At 41.5% G+C, this 14971-nt stretch overlaps 1 protein-coding gene across 8 annotated transcripts in view; it reads left to right on the top strand.

The window, feature by feature from the left end:
- The window catches only part of OSBPL3 (oxysterol binding protein like 3), a 159627-nt gene extending 148691 nt beyond the window's left edge, over window positions 1-10936 (top strand). For all 8 annotated transcript variants that reach the window (XM_019726119.2, XM_074340879.1, XM_074340883.1 and 5 more), the window contains 4 exons: window positions 36-180; window positions 3462-3588; window positions 5268-5390; window positions 7220-10936. In XM_019726119.2, the coding sequence (XP_019581678.1) occupies window positions 36-180; window positions 3462-3588; window positions 5268-5390; window positions 7220-7316 (492 nt within the window). In that variant the 3' untranslated portion in view covers window positions 7317-10936. The remainder of the gene's footprint in view (window positions 1-35; window positions 181-3461; window positions 3589-5267; window positions 5391-7219) is intronic.
- Window positions 10937-14971: the final 4035 nt, after the last annotated feature.

Genomic DNA, 14971 nt, shown 5'->3' with positions numbered 1-14971 from the left:
GAATACTAACCAGACAACTCTCATTTGAATCCTAGGCAAAATACTGGAGCGCTAACGCCCGTGAGATTGAAGGTACAGTGTTTGACAAGAGTGGAAAAGCGGTGCATCGGCTATTTGGGAAATGGCACGAAAGCATCTACTGCGGTGGCTCGTCCTCGTCTTCTTGTGTCTGGAGAGCGAGTTAGTATCTGGGTTAATCAGCCCCAGGCCAGGGGGGCGAGGGGCATGGCCAGAGGAACTGCAGGTGGGCAGGCTCAGTGTCCACCGGTGTCTCCAGCCTGCTTTGGACCATATTTGAGCTACTGGCCCTTCTTTCATTCACCGGATCATGCCTCAGACTCATGCTTCTGATGCCTCCGTTGGGCTGGTGGGTCTAGGTACTTAATCCCAGAACAAAGCCGTTGCTGATCCACGGTCACTCTATCTTCCAGTCAACACACATCATTCCTGCATCTGTACTGGGCCCTAAGAAGGAATATCAGTGAAATATAAGAGGTCGTTCTACAGTAGGACAAAGAGAAAACTGTTTCCAGAAAAGCAGAATGACCTGGGGGGGTGTGTTCTACAAGAGTTAGGTATCCCCCAGATTCACCCAATTCCAGAAGGAGGCTGAGTCCTTGAAGCAGCAGCTATGGGGAGAAGGATTAGGGAAACCAAATCTTCATAACATATTTCCAGAGCATCTTAAGACTTTAGGTCATCTAATCTGACAGGTATGTTTCCAAGTCATGGTCATATTATAAGACCATTGTTTTGGGAGACCACTATTAGGATGCTTTAGGCTGATCAAAATGAAATAGGAAAATTATTCTAATAGTGGCTTAAACCATAGGCTATGGACTAATACTTAATAATAAGTGAGGGGGTGGGTGGCCCCAGGATTGTTGACAGACAACTTACCTGTGCCAAGAGCACAGCTAATGAGGGCACATTCTGTCACTGCCAGTATTGCGGTGATATTTCCCCTCACGGATGCGAAACACTTGTCACGATTCAATATCATATCCCCACGTGGCAGCTCACCAAGCAGGGAGAAGGGAGGACAAAAGAGCTTTCTTTGCTTGTGCCTCTTTTTTCTCAGAAATGAAGTATTTCCTGCAGTCCCCCAGCAAATGTGTCTTTACATTTTGTCAGCCTGATGTGGACCCAAACCCATCCTTGCACCAATCCTGGGCAACTGGGTAGGTGGGAAAGATTCTGATGGGTCAAGATTCATGCCCTGGGGAGGGCAGAATGCCACCTGACCAGAGCAGTTTCCTGTTAGCAAGTAAGAAAGGGAAGTGAATGTAAGGGAGGCAGCCAACAATGTCTCTTCCTATGGGCAGCAGCCACATCTTCCTCCATCGTAGAGGTTGCCGTGAAGCTAGAATGAATTGGCACCAGTAGCCGCCTTTCTAGCTTCAGAGGTTCAGGGGCAGGCATGAGATTCTGACACATTCACTCTCCTTTGCTTAAAGTATGTATCATAGACGACAGTTACCATCCTCTCTGGATGTTAAAGTAATACATTGATGAAAGAACACTGCATAAGCTGTTATTTTTGTTGTCATTGTTATTCACCGAGTTTATATCTTCACCTTGGCCTTTCTGAGTATCCCTGGCTCTTCTCAAGAAAAACCACTGTCTTCACTCTGATGGACAGGGACACGGTGGATTTTTGAAGGCCCATTGGGAAGCTTTGATATTCTTTCCATGCTTAGAACACACGGAGAATTAGACCTAGAATTTGACCGAAAAAGGACTTCTGAGGCTTCAGAAATGGTCTGCAGAAAAGTTCACGGAAAGCATTTGTATTTGTATGTGTGCACAATTAGCGCTCAGGCTATCCATGAGTTTTGTTAGTCTACATTTGTTTTACCCAATATGTAAATGTAGGTATTTTCAGCTGGCATTTAAGTTAGGGCACTCACTATACCTGCATTCAGCAGCTTGGGCTGCTGTAACAAAATATCACACACTGGGTGGCTTAAACAACAGAAATTTATTTTCTCACAGTTCTGGAGGCTGGGAAATCAAAGATCAAGGTCCTGGCAAATTTGGGTTCTGGTGAGGGATCTCTTCCTGGCTTGCAGGCAGCCGCCAAATCTGGGCCCCACCCCTCCGACCTCGTTTAAACCATCATGACGTCCTTAGAGACCCTATCTCCAAATACAGCCACACCGGGAGTGGAGCTCCGACATGGGAATTTGCGGAGGACACAAACATTCAGTCCGTAACATTCTGCCCCTGGCCCCCCCAAATTCATGTCCTTCTCACATGTAAAATATATTTATTCCATCCTAACAGCCCCAAAAGTCTCAATTCATTTCAGCATCAACTCTAAAGTTCAAAGTCTCATCTAACTATCGTTTAAATCAGGTATGGGTGAGACTTGAGGTATGATTCATCCTCTCCAACTGTGAACCTCTGAAACCAAAATGTGCTTCCAAAATACACTGGTGGAACAGGCGTAGGCTAGACATTTCAAAAGGGAGAAGTAGGAAAGAAGGAAGGGGTGACAGGCCCCAAGCAAGCCAAAAACTAGCAAGGCAAATGCCACTCGCTCTTAAGTCTCCAGAATAATCCTCTTTGGTTCAATGCCCAGCCCTCTGGGCCCATTGGGGCAGTGGCCCTGCCCTCAAGGGCCCTAAGGCTCTGGGTGGTGGCAGCCTGGCATGTTGAAGCTGCAGCAGAGGCCCCACCCTTTAGAAGGTGGAGGCTGCCTTGCCCCCTGGGCCTGTGGTGGGAGTGGCAGTCTGAGGATCTCTGAGTCACTTGCAGAGTTATTCTTCCCTGCCCTTGAAGGATAGCACCTGTTTGCAGCTGGGTAGCTCTGTGGTCCCATCCTGCAGAGTAGCAGGACCAACAGTCTAGTTTCTCTGTCCCCTTTAGTTCCAGGTGGCAAAGTTTCTGCCACTATCATCCATCTCTGTTCCTGGCTTCTGCTAAAATGGTTTTAAATGAAAATATGTAAGATTTGGAAAGGCAAGAGATAATGATGAGAAGGGCAGGTGTGGGAGAAAAGAATAACGTTTATTGACCACTTGTTAGGGGTTCGGCACTATTTTAGGTGCTAGACAGAGTTTCAGGAGAATTTGCCATCACTTAAATGAAAAATGGACTCTCCAGAGTGCATGTCTTGTTAGTCAGGAAAAATGGACCTAGAGTTCTTTTTAACATGTTTATTTTGGTAACAAATTATTTTTGTAGTTTAAACAGTATAGAAACTTCATGGTGTTTGTAAATTTGCTGTATGACTACACAAAGAAGGCTTTATCCTTGTAGGTAGAAAATTTAGAGAGAAGAAAATTTAGAGAGAAATATTCAGCCCTATCTGTTAGCCAGAATATTTTAATAGAAATGGAAGAGTTTAGCGCTGAGAGAAAAGAATTATAGCTAATCTCAGATGAAAAAGGTAGAGGAATTAACACGTACCATAAATGAAATGCAGGTTACGGATGAATGATCTCTTTTTCTTTCAGATCCCATGCCAAAAGGCTATGAACAATATTATGGCTTCACACAGTTTGCACTAGAATTAAATGAAATCGATCCGTTGTTTAAATCTTTCTTACCACCTACTGACACTCGATTTAGGCCAGACCAAAGGTAAGGATTTTTCAAAGATCTCCAAAGATGTAAAACTCTTTATGAAAAGTCTTATTAACAACTCGCAGGCCACCAAAGGAGCCTAAGAGAGATAGGCAATGTCATCAGGAGTAGAGGTCCAGGGGAACTTGATGCAATCAGGTGGAAAGAACGGACCCCAACTTAGATCTGTGTGTGGCATATCTTTTATTCATCAGTAGAGCCCATTTCTATTGAAATGTCAAGAAAAGGTGCTTATTTTTAAGAGTTTAAGTGCATGCAATAGATCCTATATAGCTGAAAGAGTAAAAAAGCATCCCGTTCCCCCGAGCTCTCGAATTTCAATGATTTTAGTGCACTGAGATCTAACTTCTGATTCTTTGTTTGCTGCTAACACGCTGTGTGACATATGATAAGTCTTTTAATTTTTCTCAGCCTCAGTGTCCTACTCTGTAAAATGGAAAGAATAATCTCTTCCCTAAGACCTTTCTAATAAGACTCAAAACCCAGAAGGAAAAAAGAAAGGTAAAATTTGACTTTATTTAAAAAAAAAATACCACCCACACACACAGCAACACCCTTCTTCATGGCAAAGCAAGTAAAATATATACCCAGAGTCAAAAGATAAATGACAAACTGAGAACTCTGTATGTGCAACTCATTTCATGAATTGATTCTAGAAATAAAGATCCACCCTTTATGACAAAATGGACATAGGAAAATGAACAGTTCACAAACTAAGAAAGGCAGACATCCCTTAAATATGTGAAAAGATGCTCCATCTCACTAAAAGAAATAGAAAATTTTCAAGCCACATTGACATATCATTTCCCAGCTTCTCAGATGACAAAGATTCAAAATTTGATGTACTCTGAGGTTATGGGGAAATGGCACTCTAATATCATTGCTGATAGGAATATAAATTGCTATAATCCCTATAAAGGACAGTTTGCTTATATCCATATTACAAACTAACCCTGTAACCCAGCAATTTCACTTCTAGAAATTCCTCTTTACAGGCATACTAACCCATATGCACAGTGACAGGTATACATGGTCATTCATTGTAGCATTAATTGTAACATTGAAAAATGGGTAACATTCCAAAAAGTCTAACAATAGGAAATGGTTTAAATAAAATTCAGGTATAGCCACACAATTGAATATTATGCAGCTATTAAAAAATAAAGATGTCTATGTGCTACCAACAGAGAACTCCAGGATGTATTGTTAAATAAAAAGTAAAACAAAATAAGAAACCAAGGCATAGACAGTATGTGTAGCACCCTACCATTTATGTTGTAAAAAGGGTGGGAGGGGAACAGTATGTTTGCTTATGCACACATAGAAAGCATCTCTAGAAGAGTGCACTAGAAGCTAATAGTGGGTTACCTGTTTGGGGGGGTGTGAAGGTGGGTGGGATGGAGAGGAAATAGGTAGAATTAGAGACAAGGATGAGAAGGAGACTTTACCGCAAATTCTTTTTTATAGCTATAGTTTCTTGCACCATGTATATATCACCAATTCAAAAAATAATATCTTCCCTAACTACCTCAAAATATTGTTTTAAGGGATGGAGAAGGTTCTTCTGTATAGGAAAGCATGTGGAATATCTAGTTTGGACACATGCAATTTCGGTAGTAATGATTGTTATATTTTCATGGAACTCATATTCCTTTATTTTTTCCCTCATGCCTCAGGTTTCTAGAAGAAGGGAACTTAGAAGAAGCTGAAATGCAAAAGCAGAGGGTTGAACAGCTACAGAGAGAAAGGCGGCGGGTCTTAGAAGAAAATAACGTGGACCACCAGCCGCGGTTTTTCAGGTGTGTATCCAGATTGTGTGGCTCATTGGCTGGTAAGTCCTGGCAACACCTGATGCCTCTGATATGAAGAGAGTGAACACGTGTGTCGCCTCCCTAAAATACGAGCATTTTCTATATTTTTCCTGCTTCAGAGTGGTGAAAGCTCCCTTCTGTGGGCGCGCCTGACTTTCTATGGACTCTTGGCTCTGGGCTGTCCCTTCCTCTGTCCTCTGCAGCAGTGGTGTCTTCTTGTTTTGCATCCTTCACTCTTTCCCAGCTGCCTCTCAGCACCTCACCCCATGAGTTTGCACAGGAGGTGTTCAGTAAGTGTTGGTGCAAGAAGCAATGAAACCGCCCTAGCCTGGCTCTTCATACCAAGCCAGCTTGTTAAATCCGTGTCTGAGATTAGTCACCCACCTCGGTGTATTTTACAGAGTGACAGAGATAATATATGATCACCTCATTGGTTATCAAAATGGAAAGTCCAAGTAGTCTAATTCGGGATTGCAGAAGTTTCAGTGTACCTTGGCTTGGATTTGGAACCTGTACTATTCATTTAAAAATAAGTTGCCCAGAAGGTCTTGCTAAAGACAGACTTAAAGCTATAGAATGGGGCATCAGGAATCATCAGCCCCCCTCACCCCCTCTTTTATTTTAACTGAGAAGAAACAAAGTCTCAGGGAACAGTGGGATGTCCCAGACTGGGGCCTTGCTCTTTGACTACCAGGCCAGGGCTTTACATGGTTTTAGCGACTTGGTTATTCATTCATTTTTTAAAAGTCAACATTAAAGCAGGTACATATAAAGAAACCACAGGCTCCTGCCTTACCCCTTCCACCCAGTGCTGCTTTCAGGACATGCAGGCTTCGGTTGTTGTTTAGGGGGATATTTTTGGTTGACATTGTTTTTTCATGAGCAACAGAAACACTTGTAGGAGTCATTAGTTACTAATCTATCATAGTAGCAATGTTGAAAACAGCCTCCTCAATGCCCACCAGTAGGGTGACTGTTAAATTTTGGTCCATCCCTACAATGGAATATTGTGCGACTGTTTTTAAAAAATGAAGACTCTCTTACTGACAGAGTCACTGAACTTTTTCGATAAAAGGAAAATGGTAAAAATAGTTGGCCTTGCAGGCCATAAGGTCTCAGTAGTGATTACTCAGCCCCACTGTGCAGCAGGAGAGCGACCATAGATAATACTTAAACAAATGGGCATGGCTGTGTTCCAGTACAACAGTATGCCAAGAGAGGCAGAAGGCTGGGATTGGCCTGTGAGCTGTAGTTTGCTGACCTTAATGTGACAATGGAAAATAATCTCCAATATATACTATTATGTCAAAAACTCAAGGGGTAGGACACCATACAGTGTAAAAAAATGGAAGGGGGCGGAGTGTGTGTGTGTGTGTGTCTGCCTGCACGCGTGCACACGTGCATGAAGTTTCTCTGAAAGAATGAAGCCGATAAGATGATTGCCTCTGAAGAAAAGAATGAGGAGGCTAGGAGATATGGGTAGGAAGAAAACTTCTAGTTATCCACCCTTTTGTACCTTCTGAATTTTGATTTATGTAATATGATACCGATTCAAAGACGAGTGAACCAAGGCGATTTTCTCCAGACTGTTATGCCTTCCCATTCCTTTTCTTTTTGTAAGTTTGAGACGTCCAAGTCAGAAGGAACAAAATGGTTTCCAGAATTCTGGCTCCCTCCCAGCTCCAGTACTGGACTGTTAGGGATATTTCATGCATGTGAGGATGATAATGGGGAGCGGGGGTAGGAGGAGGGAAAGGAAAAGAGAACATAGGATAATATTTTCAAGAGCCTTCAAGAAATTCTTTCATCTTTCACAGGAAATCTGATGATGATTCTTGGGTGAGCAATGGCACCTACTTGGAACTGAGGAAAGATCTTGGTTTTTCCAAACTGGACCATCCTGTCTTGTGGTGAAAAAGGAAAGAACGATACATCCTTCTACTTCTCCTGTGTTTGCTTTCTGAAGCCACAAACGTGTGTCTATATAACAGATATTATCTAGAATGATCACTTCTGCTTAACTTAGCATTGTATTTAATTATGTATTTTCTTCAGTAGGTTTCTTTACAATTTCAAATGTGATCACGATTGTTTATATGAATGTAGAACACCTTGATATTTCTTTTTATATATAAACTATTTAATAAAAATGAAAGATTGAATGTTAACGTGTGGGTTGAGAAAGAAGCTTTAACACTAATTTTCCAAAGGTTAGGAAAATTGACATTAAATTTATGCCTTATACAATTAAGTTGGAGAAGACAAAAATCCATCTCTCCCAGGTGCATTAAGAAATAAGAATACCCAGGGTGACTCATGTGGAAGCTACCCAAGTTTAATTTGGTAGCTCAGATCTCTTTTTGCCTCAGACAGCTCTTGAACTACTCAGACAGACCAATTCTGCTGGTGCTGGAGTCTGGAGAATATTTACATTTACATTTTGGTGGTTGAGAGGATAGTATAAGTTTAGTGAATGTATGTTTTTATATAAGGTGCATATGGCACCTTCCTGGATAGGAAGCATTTGAGCTCATCCATCCCTATAGTTTTCTTGCCTTGTGTGCAAAATTATACCGTTACTCAGAGAAATGGTGGGTCATCCCATTAATTAAAGTCATAATGAAATCCCAGAGCGGCAGTCGGAAATTTCTCCATAGTGACAGCTGAATGCCTGACAAGTTAAGAAACGATTTTCTGCTTCCCACCCCACCCCTAGCTTCCCGTCCTGTGTTTGACCACCTCTCTGTTGAGTGTGGAATGTCCCAGTTTTAGTATAAAACATACAGCACATTCCACGAGCACTTTGACTTTGTAAAAGTTCAGCAAAATAACTGATTGTTTTAAAATACTGTTTTGGTATTTTCTACCTCTTAATAAGCACCATATTTTAGATCTTGTATAAAAAGTTTGACCACCTGCCTTATAGACAATTGTAGAGAATTGTTCTTCCTTTGTGTTGTATTCTGATAAAGCTTTAAATGTCTTATCCCTTTCCTACACTTTTTTCTTATATCACTATTTTGTGAGTTTTGCAGCAGTCTTGAATAACACAGATTATAACTACAGAAAGGGGAAACTTTGTCTTTTTAAATGTGTTATTTCAAATTACAATATAAGAATTTGTGCAGTTGTTCAATTGTGTTATCAAAGCAATTCAAACTTCTGCCCAGGTTACATTAAAACCAAAGCCTAATTTTTAAGTCTTTTACTCTAATATCCATAATAATTCTATGGAGTATCAAGTAAAATGGTGTGGTAAAAATATTTCTCCCCAAAACCTTTTTAGATATTTAAGTAACTTCAAAGCATGTAGAATGCTATGAATAAAAAGTAGAATAAATAACAGAAAAAAAGAATGCATGATTTTTCAGTGTCACACCAAATAACCAGTTTTGCGTTTTCAAAATGGAGAGTTATGGAAAGTGTATCAGTAGCCTTTTGGAATCTGCAAGTGACTAGCGTTTTAAAAACAATAAATGCATTCATTCAATGTTGCGTTCATCCATTCCATTTTATCAAGATATCAAAATGAACACAATGTTAATATCATTTCCATTTCTAAGCGGTTAAATAACACATTCTTTGGTGTGTGCTTTCTTCTTTGCTTTTCAAGCATGTATCCAAATTCTGCTCGCAGACAGGAAGAAGAAGATTGTGTATGTAAGGGTACTCAAGGGGGGAGCGAATCTAGTTTTCATAATGTGAAGGTAAATGTAGATTTCTAGTAATATTGACTGTTAAATAAGCCTGCTCCAGAAGCTGGCTCAAAAAAACCCAAACCAAATAAATAAATAAAAATGATGTGTGCCAGCCTGAACGGATGTAGCTTTGTCATGCAGTATTTGGAAATTCTTTGTCTCAATGTTATGATTTCAATTGATATTATGCTTCGTTTTGGAATTACAAGGATAAATGGACCAACTATCATCTTTGTAGTCATTTTATTTGAGATGAGGGGGGAGGTTAGAATATGATACAGAACTATATTCAAATTTTAAAATCTACTAAACAGTACCAGCATCTGTAAAGGACTTTTCTGACATTTGAACAGCTTGCTGATGCATCCTGATATTATAATTTTAAAACTACCTTGAGGGGGAAATGGCTTCTTTTTCCCTTTCAGTCCCTATTCTCAAAAGCACCTTCCCACCTAATTTGTAATTCAATGGCATTTTATATTTTTAAGATGAAGAAAACAGAAACGTGGCATTGTTTGGGAAGAATCGAGACAAAAACTAATTTTTCTGGACTTTGACTCTGCTGATTAACTAACACCAATCAATACACCATTTGAGACACATGTTTTAACCTCCATTTTTATTCCTGACATTCTACCCCAAATTTATGGTGACTGACAAAGATATTCTTAGAAGGAGGACTTTGTGTGGCCCTTCACACGTCCCTGTGGCCACCATTGCCGACCCCAACGTGCAGGAGAGGCATCCGGGGAGGAGCCCACAGTCCCCATGTAGCCAGGCAGCAGATCACCTCCCTCCCAGGGCCCCAAAGCCTAGGTTGGTATTTCCCTGAGTCAAATGTATTAATCAAAGTCTCAGTGCAGTTTCCCTGTGCAGTCCACCTCCCGGAAGCCAGGCTGATTCTGGTACCAATTAAACAATTCACTTTGGTACAACAGTCCAGTTATGTGTCAAATCCCCAGAATGTCTGAATAAGTCCCACAGTCTTCGTGTGCTTCCCATGGGACACTCTAGGAGAGAAAAATATGAAATCCACTTTTTTAAAATGTTGACTTCATTTGGGCTGCGGCTTTTCTTATATTCTACTTTGAATGACTTCCCATAAATCATTTGCTTGGGCTTCGAGCACTGTCCTTTATCTGTGTTTTCCAGGTTTATGATGAGTAGTCTTGTTCTGCTATTAATAATGTCAACCCTAAAAGAAAAATAATAAACTGCAAAGTTTTTATTTGGCTGTTGAAACTTGTTGTAAGTCTACTACACGTTCTCTAACTTATTATATGCCTTCCAGATATCATAGAATTTCCTCAGACCTTTTAGTTATGAGTAGAAGCAATAAGAAGTTGTTCTTATGATCTTAGGAATAATAGTTCCAATGTATTGGCATAATTTATTTGAATGTCTTTAATTTTGATACTAACATCGGCATAAATCTATTTTTGCTACCAGATGATAGCTATTTTCACGTGTTCAATTTTCCTCTGCATTGTATTAATTTGTGACTCGGTGTTAGTCTTTCTTTTTCTGTGTTGGAAATATGTGTCCCATAAGTACCTGCAAATCATGAAGCCGGAAATGCAAACCATTTTTGGCGACTTTGGTTTTGAGGAACGTAATGATCAGAAGTTGCTAATGTATTTTATGTGTGATGATTTTATCTTCCTCTGTTACCCACAGAGGATACTATTTTTTTAATGGATATTTGTAAATCTTCCATCTAACCATTTGTACGATTCTTTTCTGTTCCACCCATCCCCATATGCTTCCCCCAAAAGACTAATTTGTTTATCCCCCTCATGTAGCTAGTTGACTGTGAATAAATAACATGGAAAAGGCCACCTTTGTCTTTGTTTTTTGTTTTTGTTTTTTTCCAGATTAATGGGTATATGTGGCCGCTGAAAGGGAACAAAGCAAGGCTCTTTTGAGGAAGAAACACATCAGGTTACCCAAAGTGGTGGGGGTTGGAAATAATATCCTGGGGCATAAAGAAACTTGGACACCATAAGTTGCCATACTTTTCATCCCAACATTTCCAAGGTGTACTACAAATGTAGGTCCCCAGCCCTTAGCACTGGGAAGCGGAGGCAGCTGGAACCTCAGCCAGTCCCCAAGGGCCCCTTCTGTTAATCCCAGCACGCTATGGAAATAGCATCATTTTCTGTGTGTGCTAACAGAAAAAAGGAGCATGCTTAATAGTCATACCAATTTAATGGCCTTTACGAATGACTGACTCATCTCCTCCCACACTTAAGGTGTGCCCTTTGCAATGCCAGAACGCTCTTAGCCTTCACTGAAGTTCCATTGGATTCAGTTGATACATTTGTGATGTTTATATAATGCACAGAATTGCAGAGTTCCATACATAAAGTCATATCTCTGCATCCCTAAAAACACGAAAGAGACAACCAAAAGCAATTCATTAACTTGTTTAAATTCTGGCTTAAAAGAAAAATAAGCTATAAAAGATACTTTGAGGACCATTAGTGAAATTTGCATATAAACATGAAATTATTGCTAATTTTTATACTCACACTGTGTTTTCCTGAAAATAAGACCTAGCCAGACAATCAGCTCTAATGCGTCTTTTGGAGCAAAAATTAATATAAGACCAGGTATTATATTATACCCGGTCTTATAGTAAAATAAGACTGGGTCTTATATTAATTTTTCCTCCAAAAGACACATGACAGCTGGTTGTCTGGCTAGGTCTTACTTTGGGGGAAACACGGTATATGTGTTGTGACACTACCTGTTGATCTGAATCAAATATGCCACCAAAGGAGAACCATTTTCCAGCATTATTCTAAAGGATGTGTTATGGACACTAAAGGAGATCTTTAAAGGCAATTTCAGAATATTTTAACATGTGGGCCATCATTGGAATAGGAATTAAAGCATCCTAAGGCATCGACTTTGAGGAGGCCATAAAATTTGGAGCTACAAGTTCCAGGCCCCTAGTTTAGAAACTTAGTCATATTATCTTCTGGTCATACCAATGAAACACCAGCATTAACATAGTTAACGTCCATCAGTGACCAGCAAATCAGGACATCACCTGTCCTAGTTGACACCAGGCAAAGGTGTCTTATTAGTTGGGGTCTCTGCAGGAAACAGATTCCAGCGCCTATTGGAGTTCAAGAGATTTACATGAAAGGGCTACTAGCGGAGATGTGAGCAAGTTTAAGGCACATTAGCTACAGCTGGAAGTTGTTCCGACCCCAGGAGGGAAGACCCATTAGGGGCTGTAGCTGTGGAGGGACATGCAGCCTCTGCCAGAACATCCAGACCGGAGTAAGTGAGAACTGTCTCAACCTCTGTCCCTTCCAGCCTCCATCCTCCCTGAGAACCCCAGTGAGCCTGGGGAGCCGCCCTCCCCAACAGTGTAGTTCTCAGAACTCAGCCCCGGGTAGGGGGAGGGCTCAGCAAGGCAAAAACAAGGACCTGGACCCTACATTCACCAGAATAGTTCACCTCTCCACTTCCAGAGAAATTTACAGTAAGTAAATGGGCTTAAGAGCCATGTTTTTCTTTTTTGGAGAGGTTAGAATTTGTTAAATTATTTTGGCTCGCAGTTATTTTTACCAAGGATGAATTAACTGTGCTCTTAAAAAGTCTTTGGCTCTCCATGATATTACTGTTGTAACATTTTTAATGAGCTAAGGGCAGCTTCTCTTCCTTATTAAATGCCATAATTTAAACAGCAGACTGGGAAAGATATCAACTTCAGCAGGGATTCTCAAGTTTGGCTAATGTCCTGGGGGTAATTTTAGACACACACACACACACACACACACTCACACACACACCACACGCTTTTCCCAGGTGGTTCAGACCCAGACATCCCCACATATTTTGTTGATCAGCCTTTGCTCACTACTGAGCTGGGACACCACTTTCTAATTTCATGATTCTTCTAGGACTATAAAAGTGGCATGTGGGTAACAACTACGTGTTCCTTTTCATGAAATTTTGTAGCTTGCTTTTGTAGTATCTTTGAAAGGTAAAGATAGGAGCCCGTCACCTCTTCCCCCTGTGACACCTCGTGGGTACTTTAAGAGGGGCTTGAAGACAGGCAGCAGCCAGCAGTGGCTGTGATGGATTCTTTAAAAAAGACTTAGTGGGCCAGGAATGCTCCCAGACACTGGGAACACACAGTCCTCTGTGTTGAGGAGCGTTTAGTCTGGAGGAAGCCGGGGGGTCCGTCAGCAACCACAATGTGGCAAGAAGGCTCCGTAACAGAGGACACCCAGGTGATGAGGGGGGAGGTGGCAGAGCTCAACCAAGCTGCGTTCTGACAGGAACTGAGAGGCGGGAAAGACCTCAGAGAAGAGACAGTGATGAGAATGAGAGAATTTGGCCACCAGAGAAGGATTGTTTCCAAATCCAGTTCCTTCTGCTATAGAATGAGATGCAAACAGTGTGATCCCAACACCTTTGTCCCTTCCAAGTTTAAATACTTGTTCTCTAACTTTGTTCCAAAGTTTTCCTCAGGCCTTTGAACCTGACACAGGCTGTTCAATGGCTGGGAAAGAACCATGGGATGGGACTTGGGAAACCTAATTCTAGTTAGTGGCAAGACCTTAGGTCTTGAATTACACACGTGAATTACACACTGGTTCCTCTCCACGCCAGTTAAGCCACAACGCTGCTTCCCAACTAGTGTCACAATGAAATTTTTGATGTGTCACAATATCCCCTGTTTCCTCAGCCTGGAGCCGTGAGACAAAGCGTGGGGAGTGGAGGCAGGCAGCTCTCAGATGCCCAAGGGAATCAGAGAAGTCTAAGGAAATGACGCCCAAGGACCCCACTCTTCTCTGTCTGCTGCAAGGTCACATAAGCCGCCCCCTCCAGGGTTTCCCCCATTAATATATCCAAACAGTCTTAGTGAGAGGGCGGGAGGCCACGTCGGAGAAACCTGAGAGGCTGACCATCCATCCAGGAGTGACTGAGCATTAGCAGAGCAGACTGTCTAAATGATCTGATTAGACTAAGTTTGTTTATTTAAAGGTTTTATTGTGGTAAAATATACACAGAAGTGTACCATTTTAACGATTCTTAAGTGCACAGCTCAGTGGCATCAAGTGCATTTTCATTGTGCGACCGTCACCGCGCTCCATCTCCAGAACTTTTTCATCATCACGTACAGAAATTCTCTATCCATTTAGACTAAGCGTGCGACAGAATTGGACCTCGAGTTCATTTTGTCTTGCTAACCAATGGGGAAGGGCTCTTGAGGAAGACGAGGTCAGTTACTGACAAGGTGAAAGCATTGTGTTTTTCTCCCTTGTGAGTTAGCGTGTGCGACCCCACTACGGAAGCCTCCCGCCAGCGCCATGTGGGCAATCGCCATTTGACAGAATGGTTTGCTGAGGACCAGAAGTTAAGTGACTTGAGCAAATTCTCACAGTTCGGTGATAGCGTTACTGGGATATAAGCATGTGTCTGACTTGTTTCCAAATCCAGTTCCTTCTGCTACAGAATGAGATGCAAACAGTGTGACCCCAACACCTCTGCCCCTTCCAAGTTTAAATACTTGTTCTCTAACTTTGTTCCAAAGTTTTCCTCAGGCCTTTGAACCTGACACAGGCTGTTCAATGGTTGGAAAAGAACCATGGGATGGGACTTGGGAAACCTAATTCTAGTGGGTAGATCACTTGCCCTCTGCAAATCTCATTTAGCCCTGATAGCAAATGGGGTGATTGTCATTAAAGATCTCTCTATGCTGCCATTCAGTAAGCTCAAGATTAGGTGGACATGTTCTTTGGTCAATCATCAAATATTCATTCACTCCTTCCCATCCATTCTCTAAGCTGAACACAAAACACATGCCAGACAGCTCCCTCCTGGAGCTTGCAGAATCTGCCCTAAATT

The sequence above is a fragment of the Rhinolophus sinicus genome, linkage group LG09 (assembly GCF_036562045.2).
Source record: "Rhinolophus sinicus isolate RSC01 linkage group LG09, ASM3656204v1, whole genome shotgun sequence".
NCBI classification, from domain to species: Eukaryota; Metazoa; Chordata; class Mammalia; order Chiroptera; family Rhinolophidae; genus Rhinolophus; species Rhinolophus sinicus.
This window is presented reverse-complemented; position numbering and strand designations above follow the sequence as displayed.